The sequence below is a fragment of the Stegodyphus dumicola genome, chromosome 4 (genome assembly GCF_044657685.1).
Source record: "Stegodyphus dumicola isolate Sdum_Otavi_A_Nest chromosome 4, ASM4465768v1".
Lineage (NCBI taxonomy): Eukaryota > Metazoa > Arthropoda > Arachnida > Araneae > Eresidae > Stegodyphus > Stegodyphus dumicola.
In genome coordinates, this window is record NC_140771.1 from 22,914,365 (window position 1) to 22,927,749 (window position 13,385).

The 13,385-nt window shown below is 33.0% G+C and overlaps 1 protein-coding gene across 1 annotated transcript in view; it reads left to right on the plus strand.

The window, feature by feature from the left end:
- LOC118186582 (cell adhesion molecule 2-like) overlaps window positions 1–13,385 on the plus strand; it is a 409,684-nt gene that overhangs the window by 143,435 nt on the left and 252,864 nt on the right. The window contains exon 3 of the mRNA XM_035356687.2: window positions 1,246–1,463. Within this exon, the coding sequence (XP_035212578.1) occupies window positions 1,246–1,463 (218 nt within the window). The remainder of the gene's footprint in view (window positions 1–1,245; window positions 1,464–13,385) is intronic.

The window sequence follows — 13,385 nt, forward strand, 5'->3', positions numbered from 1 at the left end:
AGGGTTCGATAGCTAACATCCACCTTCACCATTCGCAAAGTCACATTTGTCACATTCGCAATGTGACATTCCAATCACTTCTCACTAGGTCGTTCACCTTGTCGAGATCGCTCGTGATGACAGTGTTTGCCTGGCCTGGTCTCGGGTCATCACCCACACTCTCACGGACTGCACGAAAACGGGAACTCCATTTTCTGACAGACTTGTCAGAGACACATTTTTCCCCGTAAACTGTCACCATCCGGCGATGAATAGCTGCCGGTTTCTCACCTTCCGCTGTCAGAAATCGGATAACACCTCGCTGCTCCTCAGTCATCGAATTTTGCAACGCTCAGCGAACGCCATCCTGGCCTTATACGGACTGCCGCATCATTTGGACGCCGCTTTTGATAAGAGCTCTGCTCTCTCCTGCGCGTGCGGGCGCCCGCGCATGCTCCGATCCCAGTCAGAGATTCCAGTCGCATCCCAAGATGCCTCGCTACGTTCTAAATTCTCGCATTAATTACGTCGTTTTCTACCTTTCCATTTGATCACCCCTTGTTTATATAATAATAAATTTTATATATTACATAATAATTTATAATACATAATAATAAGAAAATTTTCCATATACCATCTCTAAGGAATTGAATTTATATTATATAGAAATTTTGAATTTACTGCGAGTATATATATATATATATGTAATATTTCAACATATGTGAACAAAATGTTTTTAAAAATCAATCATGTTAGATAGTCATTAAAACCTAGGAAATGAGAAGGTATTTAAAAAAAACTAATGTTTAACATAAGCAATATTACTTGTTGTGTATAAAATGCAAGTAATTTTGGAATATTATATTACATACATATATGCAATATTTTAACATGGCTGAACAAAATGTTTTTTAAACGTTAATCATGTTAGATAGTCATTAAAACTTGAAACTAAAAAGGTTATTTTACAAACATATGTTAAACATAAGCAATATTGATTGTTGGGTATAAAATGCAAGAAATTTTGGACACTCATTTCTTTTCTTTTCCTTAAATCCCGAAGACACAAAATTCCGTTTTGAATATCGAATAGGACCGCGAGCTTTATACTACTAAATTATCAGATTATAATATTTTTCATGTGTTAAATTTGACCCTGAGGTAATCCGTTGTTTATTTTTGATGAAGGCGTGCCACTAAACTCACTAACGACACTTTTGCCTACTATTATTTTTATATTTCATAAACCTTTAAATTCTGTTTTAGGTTCAAGATACCCTCAGGTACCTCTGCGAATCAACATGCTTCACATACCCACTCCCGTCGTAACGGGGGAAAACGTTATCTTAAGATGTGGCTATGAACTTGGTAATGAGACTCTCTATGCTGTCAAGTGGTACAAAAATATGGGCGAGTTTTTCAGGTTCGTGCCTGCATCCGATCCACCTCTGAAGGCATTTCCTCAAGTAGGAATAGATGTGGACGTAAGTACAGTGCATGAAATCATTCATTGTTCCAAAACCTCTTATACATTCTAATTACTCAATATGTGAAATAGCATTTCATTTCAATTAATATGCATTACATATAAAAGAATATAGGTTTTTAAATATTTTTTTAAAGTTTGCTTCCGTCGCATCTTACTCAAATTACAAACATATCAATCATTTTATTACAAAGCAAAAGTTTGAAATATGGTTACGTAGTAAAAGCCGTGGAATAGGTTTTTGGTTTCTAGCAATTTCATAGGTAAGCAGGTTACTTACGATTTTTTGTTCCTTACCCCAACTCTGGCATATTTCATCTAGAAACGTCTTCCCCTCACGTATTCTTCTCCGCAGCATGTTTGTCGCAGTTAAAAATCTTTCAATCTCTCTCGCTGCATATGCATTTTCATTAGCAGTTGTCTCAAATAATGCATGTAAAATGTTAAAGTTGTTTATCGCGAAGAAAAGAAACTATTATAAAGTAGGAGAGATATCTGTGAATTATAATCAAAAAGGAATGAATTTCTGTAGAACATTTCGTGAGGAGACGCTGGAATTTTGGTTGCAAATCCTTGGAAAATCAAATGATTAATTAAAGGTACTTATGTGTTATCGTAACCATCTTGTTCAAAGTCGCCAAAATTTTAGAATGTGTTGACCTCAACCAAGCGCATAACCATGCTCATAACATTCCTTCAACTAAGCAACGCCGCCATTTTCGTATGGGTTCTTTTTGTTTCTTTTTACGTTTCAACGGTTTTTATAAACAAATATTGATATTTTTGCCTTAAAATTTCATTTTAAAATATACACTTATGGATTTGCCAGCAATGAAAGAAACTGCGTTAGCATTTCTGCAGAAATACAAAATATTGCGGCAAAATCTCTGACGGCAACAACGAGTGAATGCGTTTGATAAATAGCTGGTACTGCCGAAGTTTACCTAATAAACACTTTTGTAGTTCTCTGATTTTTTTTAAGTGAAAAGAGATAGCTGTGTTCTTGGAGAATACAAAATCGCAAAAAAATTACAAAAAGATAATTGGAGATAAATATTTTATCGTTTTATTTTTAATTCATAATGTAATTCTTATTTAATAATTGAAATTTGTAATTTAAATTGCATAAATACTTTTTTTCGAATATTCATAATGTTTGTCAACTTATGACAAACACGAATCGTTTGGGAATCTTTTTTAAGAAAAGCCACCAACTTGATCCCTATAGATATCTTTTACTTTTTTTATCTTGCTCCAGGGAGGCTGCGTTAATACGTAAGTGATTAATTTAATTTAATTCAAAGAAATGAGATATATCTTTTTCCTTTGCCATGAATGATATAAATATTTCGTTTTCTGCAAAATACTTCATTCTCTTTTAAACGAAGCCATAATTTTGGTCTGATTTTTTAATCTGTAATTTAAGCATTTTTTCGTAATTTCATGAATCGAAGAAGCAAACAATTCAAGCCAATTTCTACATAATACACAGAGGATACTTTACAAGTTCGCTCGAATTATATAAATTATCTCATTTTTATTTTAACTGCAATGAGACTTTTGTTAAACAGCATATAAGTAATTATCAGCTGTGAGTAAAATGTAACAATTAAATTAAAATATTAAAAGTAGCACTTTTTAGGCTGTTGGCGACGCTTGTTATTTGGAAAGTGAAACGGACAACAAAAAATGAATAGATATAAAACTGAGTTTCGGAGAATAATAATCGTTCTGAGCTAAAAAATATATGACAATACTTAGCACTATATCAAAAATTCTAAAGAAATGCTGTTTTTTTTTTTTTTTTTTTAATTTTGAGATTTTACTGGTGAATTATTTGCGGTGTAAGTATACAGAAAAGGATGTTTAGCAATAAAATTAAAAAGGAAAAAATTTCGTGAGCAGAAGTGAGTCCAAGAGCAGTTAGTTAAACTACGAGCTCAATGAGAGCATTAAACACCTTAACAAAGCCTCTGGTGAGACGTTAAAATCTGAATGCTTTCAGACATATTTTTATCCTCTTAATTTATTTTTAAAAGTATGCATGAATAATCAGTCATTATAAAGCTTAAAAAAATATAATAGAAATGCTAATTGCTAGAAAAATCGCTCATTTCTAAGCTTCAATCTCTACATATTGAAAGTTCCTCAGAATTCTTTTCATACACTTAATATATTTCGAGAGCAGTGGAATAGAAATTTAAAGAAAATGTTTTAGAGAAATATGCTGCAAGGCAGTGTCATTTTCAATCTTTTAATATTTGAATTATAAAGAGAAATATAATTAATAATTATCTAATACATGCCTTTCTTTGCAAAATGTAAATTAAAAAAACCAAAAATTTGGACATTAATCTAAATGTTACGTAGAAAAGTGATAAATTTATTTTGAATTTTAATTATGTAATGTATGCATGTAATTATATATGTATTATTATGTCCGTGAAAAATAGTAGAAGGAAGTAAAAATTGGATCTATCTTTAGCAAAACCGTCATGCACTAGACGGTCGTAAGATTTTCTCCAGCTTTCTCTCAAATATAGTGTAAACGATTCTGGGGAATGATCCTCCTACCCCTGCAAGAAACATCTCAAGGGGACATTTCATCCTGACAAAGTCTAAATGCCTCTATGTTGCAAAGATAACGAATGTGTATTTACAAATGCCCATGCCTTTTTTAGCACTCTAATCCGATTCCGGAGATATAACAGCCGACTTTGCTTGTCAATAAATCCTTTTAAATTCATTCATAAAGTAAGCCTCATTAAAGCATTATCAATTTAAATAAAATTTTCTAACAAATTGTAGACGTTACAAGTTTTCCAAGGCAGCATTTTAACTTCCTTCATAAAGTAAACATTATCAAAGCACCTGAATTAAAAGAACTAAGAAGAAATCAGCACCTGAATTAAATAGCGGCATCTCAAGCACTTCACAAAAGAATTTATCATAAATTAGATAACGTTCTATTGGAGATGTTAAGGCAACAAGAATCAGGGCCATAGTCGTAAATTTGCAGGACTAGGTCCGAAGGCTGTAAGATAAAATCTTCTTCTTTAGCTTCAGATGTGCAAATGGCGGAATAGAAGCCTGTGCTCGGGCGATAACAGTGAGAAGAAGGAAGTGAAGCTATTGGCGTCATCTATTGATTAAAAATGAAATAACTAAATGAAAACAGCTTTTCATTCGCCATTTGCACCTCTGCAACTCAAGAAGTAGGTCTTATTTTTAAACCTTTGAAATTAGGCCTGCAGTTCGAAACTAGTCCGCAACAGTTATGAATATGACGCCGATTCTTCTTGCCTTAACACTTCCAATAATCATTATTCGGGGCGCTATTTAAACTCAGAATATGTCTCTAATGTTCTGTTTAAATAGTGGTTATCCTTTAGATAACTCTTAAAATGAAAAAACGGTACCTCTAATTTATGTACTTTTATAACGAAAGCATGCATTCAAACACTGAATACGGTATAGCAAATATATTTTTTTAATTGACTCAAACTTAAGAAAATGTGCATTAATTCATTCTATTCTGTCAGAAACATGACATGTGATGTGCTGATACTTATCGAGTTAATTTTTAAATGAAAATTTAATTCAGTAATTTCAAATATATCGCAAGTTAAATTAGAATTAATGACACATGATTTGAAAAATGTCTCTTATACTATATACAACATGTCCTAATTTATTGCTCTGATATCATTAATTACTTATGAATTCATTTAGCAATGTATTAAATTAAAATCTAGAGTTTCTGAGACCTTCTTCACAAGCTGAAATTTGGACTAACTTCTGTGATGCCTGCCTTAATTTTTAAAATACAGGAGTATGTTTGCATCTATTTAACTAGGCTTCTTTATTCATTATGAACTTCACCGTTTTCGCAATTTACTTAAAAATTGGATTTCAAATTCTGACTCTACTTTTAAAAACATTATTCTCGTTTTTTTAAGGGAATTTGAGATGAGATGCTATTTACTTTGAAACAGAAAGTCTTTTTTAAATGATACGAAATATCATGAGATGTATGTATTATGTTATTTTTAGGAAGTCGCTACATTTTTGCCATTTTCAAAGCTTTTCATTTTTTTTTTTCATCCCTAGAAAAAATTATCCCATTTTCCTTTTCTTAATACACTACAGCTGCCTTTTTTAAAACATTACTGCACTCTTTTCCCGAATGGGTATTCACATCATATTTTTCTATCAAAAAACGAATTTTTTTCCCTGCAGTTCGCATAAAGATATTAAACTTTAGTTCCATATCCGTAGAAATGTTTCTTCATAAAAGGTATATAATGATATATTGTTCTGTCTTTTAATTTGCGATATCATTCTGTAGAATATATAAGTAATATTGGTAATATTCAAAATTTGAAAACAAATTAGGCCAAATGATTAATATTCAAATAAATGAAAAAGTTTTAATCATTCTTGAAATTTAAAAATGCGTCTTTATTTTGAGACCAAATTATCATTCAAATTAAATTGCGAGATTTATATGGAATACTATTGTTATTCTACTGTTATTTTATATTTCCCTAGAATAGTTACCCAAAAATAACTAAAAAAGTAAAAAGTAAAAATTTCAATTATTAAGTAGTTCAAGAATAAAGCCATTGACCATAAACTGCTCAGGTCATTAACAATTACAGTTTTAATGTTAAAAATGAATTAAAGATCTTATTCCACAGAGAAAAACTCCCATTGGAAACTACCTATTTGCCAAATCTTGTGGCTAATAAGTCCCCTGTTAGCACTAAATAATATGCTAAATGTAATAAACAAACACTTGCAACATTATAGAAGTTTTTAACGTCAGTAATGAGAGATATGGCAGTTATGGAGAAATTTCCATTAGATATCCTAGTTCTTATGAGGAATTTAAAATAGAAATCAACAAATATTAAACCATATTAAACAGTTATGCACAGACGATTCAGTATTTCTCATTCAATTAATTCAGTTCTCACTTCGCGACAAGGCAAAAATACATCAAAACTCAAAATGTCTGTATTGAAAATTATGAAGTAAATCTTAATTACTTAAAAATAATAAAAATAATAATAAAAAATAATTCGAATAAATTCCAGAATGGATTAAGCATGATTTAATTCGCAATAATAAAGGAAGGTGGTGTCTGTGTTATTGCGAAGCTTACTTTCTCTAAATTGGCAACAAATTTACTATTCTGTTGTTTCAAATGTAAACAAGCAATGGCCGACATGGCGGAAGTTATTAGGCTTAGCTGCCCTTAAACAACTTTTAAATTGTTGATAATTCTAAACCTACTGCATACAGATTAACTAAAGGCATAAAACCCTTAATCGAAAGATGAGAATTCAATAATTTTTAAAGCAAAAAATGCACAATTTACAAACATATAAGAATAACGAAACTGAGATCACTGAGCCGAGTAACAGAGTGGATATATATATATATATATACTTTTGGTGCGGCCGATTGCGACCAAAATACGAGGTTCACATCTACATGTTATAGGAGTCCTATATACAAAATTTCAACGTTCTGAGGCTACTTTTTTTTTGAGTTATGCGAGATACATACGTACTTACGCACAGACGCCACGAAAAATTCTCAACAGAATTCATTTTAAATTAGTTTTACAATTTTTTGGGAAGAAAAGAGTCCTTTGTTCTGTCCTTACATACAGATGTCAAGCAAAACCATCGTTAAATTGCATTCGATAGCGGTGAAAATGGATATTTGCGTTGAAATATGGTGTCTGAATCTTTTCGCGATTAAAATACTTCTTTTTTACTTCGTACAAGGAAGTAAATATTTCGTACAAGGAATTAAAATTATTTTCACCTTTAATTCTTATATATTTTAGTGCTCGACATCAGCTCGGTGAGCTGTAGGTACTTCAAAAGCTTAGTATCCACGCTACTAGAACATACAAAATTTAATGATTTAATTTATGTAAATAATTTCAGCATTTTATTTTTTACGGTTTAATATAATAGTTGTGGAAATTATGTAGTGGTAAAAATACATTTCTGCCATACTTCTCCTAAGTTTTGATGACAAGTAATTAAGAGCCTTTCAGCTGTCCACTGCGCACCCTAACAAAGTACCCTAGCATATTATTACATTCCCACTGTAGTTTCAAATAAAAATTGATTGCGCTCATACAAAACTCCCTAAATTTTTTCTACTTTGATTTTTTTCTTTGTTGTCACCAAATAAGCTGGAAAGATACTTAAAGAATGAATATTTTCAGAGAGTTCTGCTTTACAATGAAGATGATGTAAGACATGTATACAATCCAACAATACAGACATACTGAATTGAAAGTACCTGTTGCCAAACTCATGTATTTGCTTAAAAATAGTTTAGGATTAAATGAGGTATTTGCATAATCTTATACTTTCACTTTAATTGTATGTGTGTGTATCATTTTCAAAAATACATCCTCTCATACTGAACAGAAAATTTGGGCTTAAAACACAATTGTCTCTGTTCATTCATGTTCACACGGAAATTCCAACTTTCTCAGTTCACTATATGGTTTGCTACAAACAGTTTGAAATGCAGAGCTCAAAACGCATCTTCTATTCGCAGGCTTTAGTTCTGAGGCTCTTAGTAGGAAATAAAATGGATACGCACGAACTTCAATGAGAACTCGGTAAACTATATATACAGATCATTTATAAAAAAAAAAAAACTGCTTGTGCTGTAATACTAAATGCGAAATCTTGCATGAGTTGCATAAATTGCACATATGTTCGAGATAGCACTGAATAAAAGGCAACTTTTTTTAATCCCGTCACCGATTAGATATATTAAATTACATTTCAAAATGATATCTCACTTGAAAACGTATCTGAAAATTGAAATGGCAGCGAATGTACGTTTTTCGAAAACAAGAAATGTGTCCCTAACTGAAATTCATCAGCTTCTCTTCGAAGCTGAAGCCTTCAGGAGCAATTCTTTTAAGGTAGTTCTCCCGTTTTCTTAGCATACTTTCGTGGTTAGTGGTCAGCACGCTCGACGAGTATTCGAAAAGTCGGTGGTTCAAGTCCCGGCGGAGTAATGGCAAACTGCACATTCAGTTGATCAATGTTAAACGAATTTCGCATACTGCGCATGCCCAGAAGAGAATTTGGAGTAATTACGACTTTGGTACAATTTTAAAAGAAAATAAATACGGTGTGTGGTTGATATTTTGTTATCTGGGTGTAAACAGTTCGGTGTTTTAAAACTTGTTAGGTTGTAAGTTCCTTTATTACTTAGAGGGTAACTATCGATTGTAAACTACTCAAATTTTCGTTTAAGAATGATTACAAAACAGGAAACATTACAGGATACGTTAGCTGAATCTTTATTGAATATATTTGTGAGGAATAAAAGCAATTGCGTATGGTAAATTAATATATATGTTCCATTCGTATATACTTTAACAAATTAAAGAATAAATTCAGTTTAAATTACTGAATTAAAGTCAAGGAAATTATTATAAATAACTGATATTAAATATAACGTTTATGAACAAAACAAAACGAAATGAAATGAAACAGAAGCAAATGCATTAAGCACAAATAAATTTCTGTAGTATTGTAATTGTAAACAGTCGATAAGACCTACATGATGACCTACATGGCTTGTGTAATGGTTGCTTATGCTTAGTCGCCAATATTTCCTGCCACGCCAACGGTACAGCACTGAGCATGCGCAGTAAACGAAATTCGTTAACATTGATCAACTCAATGTGCCGTTTGCCATTACGCGTCCCGGCTAAGGCACTGCTCATTTTTCATGTTTCCTACTTCGAAATAACCTAATATCTCTACAGTTGCCCCCGAACTAAAAGGTGGTGAGTGATGATTCTTCACCACAAGGATTTGGCGACTGGGTCCCTAAAACCCCAGTTCACCTTTAAAAGGGGGAGTATATAAGGCATATTTCCGGCATTCTTAGCATGCCTTCGTGGTGTAGGGGTCAGCCCGCTCGACGCGTATTCGATAGGTCGGTGGTTCGAGTCCCAGCGAGGGCATTGCTCATTTTTCACTCTTCTGTTTCAAAAAGTACCTAATACCTCTACATGCTTTAATACAGAAATTTCTAAGAGGAAATTATATGTTGTACAGCATCAAAGCTACTTTTATTTCGACATAAATGAATTCTTTCCAAATAAATGCCACTTATTAAGCAAGCCTCACGGAGTTTCAACCCGTAAGACTTGTCTGTTTCGAAACATGAATTTGTTGTTTGACTTCTGAATTAGCATGAATTTGTGTTTATTTGCTTTAAATACTCAGGTGAGCAAGTCACATTTTACATACTCCAGGACATAGTCCGATCCTGCGTGTAATAGGTGAGTAAGTTGATAGCAAAATATGGCTAGCATTTTCAAAGTGATAACTCAGGAGAGAAAAATGCGCTCCAGTTGTAGAGAAGAATTCCAAGTCAAGTCAGACACATCCGATGAGTAAGTGAGATGTCGAATTCTCGCCTCATAACGGCCGAGGAAACCAGATGTAAACAGCTGGGTAGGCATAGTAGTGACGTCAGCAGTAAGTTACTTTAAATATCGCCTACTGTAAATGCATTGTTTCAGTTTCATTCGAGTTTGCTGCCGTTCGTCAAAATGTAAGATATTTATCTTTTAAATTTAATATGTCTCTTGCTGATTAAACTAAGATATTTAAAAGTAATAGATGCAGTTCTTAAGAATGTTATTTTTCTTGTGTTCAATCTGAGTGATTTAAGTAAAGATACATTTAATTCATGACATATCTAAGTAAACACATTTAATATTTTTATAGAATTACATGTTTTTTTTTCACTTTTGAAATATATAGAATATATACAGCGTTTCCATGGTAGTTTAAATTTATATTAATCAAGTATCCTATGAAATATTTCACTATTCCAACTTGGCCATCTCCGTTGGTACTGATAAACCATGTTTAACCTTTATGCGATTGTTAAAATCTCTAGCCATTCAGATTTTATTTTATTTTATTTCTTACATCTAAAAGCAACTGAAACTGTTTCTCTTAATTTTTGTTATCAGTTTTGAATGTTTAACAGCGAAAGAGGACAAGCGGATTGCCAGTTTAATTACTTCGCAATTATAATAAAATGTTCAAATCATAATTCAGCTTTTCCTCTTACTGGTTTTTATTCAGCAACTGATGCATATTATGGATTCCCGTTGAGAATGACATGTAAGAAGGAACAATAAGAAAAAGAATTCAAAATAAAAAAACAAATATTTATAATCAATGTGACAAACGTGGGGAATAATAATTAAGATACAATAAGACGCCGAACAAATACTAATTTAGAAGTCAAATAACAAAAATCAGCGTTATGTTTTCAAATTTTCACAGGACTAGTTTCGATGGTTTTACCGAACCATCATCCGAACCATTGCGCAAAAGCGAAAAATGGTTCGGTTAAGGGGTTGAGGTTGGATGATGGTTCAGTAAAACCATCGAAACTAGTCCTGTGAAAATTTGAAAATACAACGCTGATTTTTGTTGTTTGACTTCTAAATTAATAAATGTCTGGAAAAATAATCATATTGTCAGATTAAGGTGACTCTGTATTTTAGAAGGTGATATTTAAATAGTTATGACTGCTGATATTTTCTCTTATTATATCAATCATGTTAAAACAGGTATGTAAAAGCTGTCAATTTATTAAGGGAACATAAAGGAAGCAATGTTAGGAAACCTTTTGCATTTTAGTTAGTTAATTTTAATTAGTTGAACTCCACAAAGTATTAAATTTAATACTATAATTTAAATCTTGTCTAGGAGTAGAAGAATTAAATATGACAATTGTCTAAGAGAAAATCAAACATCCTAAACCATTTGCATCTCTTATCTATACCTGTTTTTATTGAGGAAGAGAAATATATTGAATCAAATCCTAAAACTCAACTTTGAATCTGAAAGCGAACTTCATTTCAAACAAATTCTATTTTAAAAGTCCACAAAATATTAGCTTAATATCTATGTTTACACCCATGTTTGATGTTTACACCCATGATCATACTAGAAAATATTATTAGCATCATATTGCATCAACAAGCTGGCAGCTCTGCTCCACATATCAGATTCGTGTAGAGAACGAAATGTTCCGAAAGACGACTGTAACAGATAAACCTGTAAATCCTCCATCGATCGGTTTCGAATGATAAGAAATAATCTGTTGCAAGACTAGCATTAAAGCTCCGAAGCGGATTATCGGCTTACAGGGCAAGCCCAACAGGCTAAACTCGGAATTAAGAATGCAAGTCATGTTTTTGCAAAATTTACTTTTATTATTAATATGTGATTATTACGCATTTTATAAAATTTGTTAAGTAATCCAAGAATCGTGTTTCCATATTTTTATGAAAATATACGATTCGGGATTAGTACCTTTAAACCAGACTAAATTTAAGCTTACCCATACACTTAAATATTGTTGCGTTATTTTCTTCGTTCACGTTCGTACGGGGTTCGTAGATTTGGAGTGAATAACGACGACACTTGATGAAGTATCGAAACACACTTTATTTATCCAATATTAATCAGGACAGCTCCAAAGTCACTTTTTAAAGTCCTCGAAGATCTACTATACACACGCTGGAACAATCAGCGACACAGCCTTCAGGCTATCACGGGGAAGACAGCTTCACGACAAAGCACTAGAGTACAGCTCCCGACTCTCCTCGGTCGTTCTCGGAACTCTATTTACTGTCGAGACTCGCGGTGCACTCAATGATACACAAGAATACAGCTATCGACTCGGTTCAGTCGTTCCCAGAGCTCAGCACACTCTAAGACAAAACTTGACGATGCACTAACTCGCGATACACTAAAGACTCTCTCGATGCACTCGACGACCAACTCGGCACTAGACCTAGACACTCGCTCAATGACAGACTATCAGCTCACTAGACGAGACACACTCACTCTCCGCGTACCAGCAGGGTTTATATAGCTCTTGGCTTGTATTCGAGAACTTTCTGGACTAAACCGATAAGAAATTGTTCAAGAAGGTTCTCCATCCGTCCATGGCATATCGCCTATTTTTTCGCCAAATGGGCGATTTCTCGCCAAATGAGGCAAATTTGCCTTCCCTTGCCATCTTATGGCAATCCTAAACCTGCTTTGCGGGGAAGCTATCTTACCGCTCCTGTACATTTCGTAACAATATGTTCGAAAGTTTGAATATGTTAGGTATTTTATTGTGAAACTCTTTAGCAAAATGTATAATAGGCATAGTCAACTTGGTCCCTACCATCCACTAGTGAGCGATTTAAGCTATAGTGATGGGCGGTAGAGTTAGTAAGTGGTTTTGTCCATCCGATGATTAAAGTCCTTTCATCCGCATTAAGCTTTCTTCTGTTTCTATATATTTATAAGTCTTTGGCACATCTCTTAAGTGTTGCTCTGTGACTATAAAGCGCATAATGGGATTACCACATCTTAACAAAGCGTGAGACTATGAGAAATGTTTTCCAAGAAACGAACTTCTCCTTTCCCGACCAGTGAAAGTGTCCTAGCCAAAACAAATTGCTAGAAGCGATGGACGTAAATTTTCTGTCCCTTATAACTGTAAGTAAAATATAAATAAGTAGATAAATTTGACTATATATATATGTAATTAGTTTCGACTCATAAAATTACTTTGTAATTATGCTAAGTTACTGCGAAACAGGTGAGCGGTAAAAAAAACTTTACTACCTACAAAGTGGGCGATAAGTATGAAAAGGTTGACTGCCCCTGATATATAGTATTCTTCTGCATTGTGCATGACAAAGGAATTTCACTGTGACTTTCTTTCCATGACAGTATTTATTTTTATCTGAAAAACACGTTTTTTGAATCCCAGCTTTACTGGATAATCAAACAAACGCGCACAGATTTTAATAATATAGATTCCTCGCCTC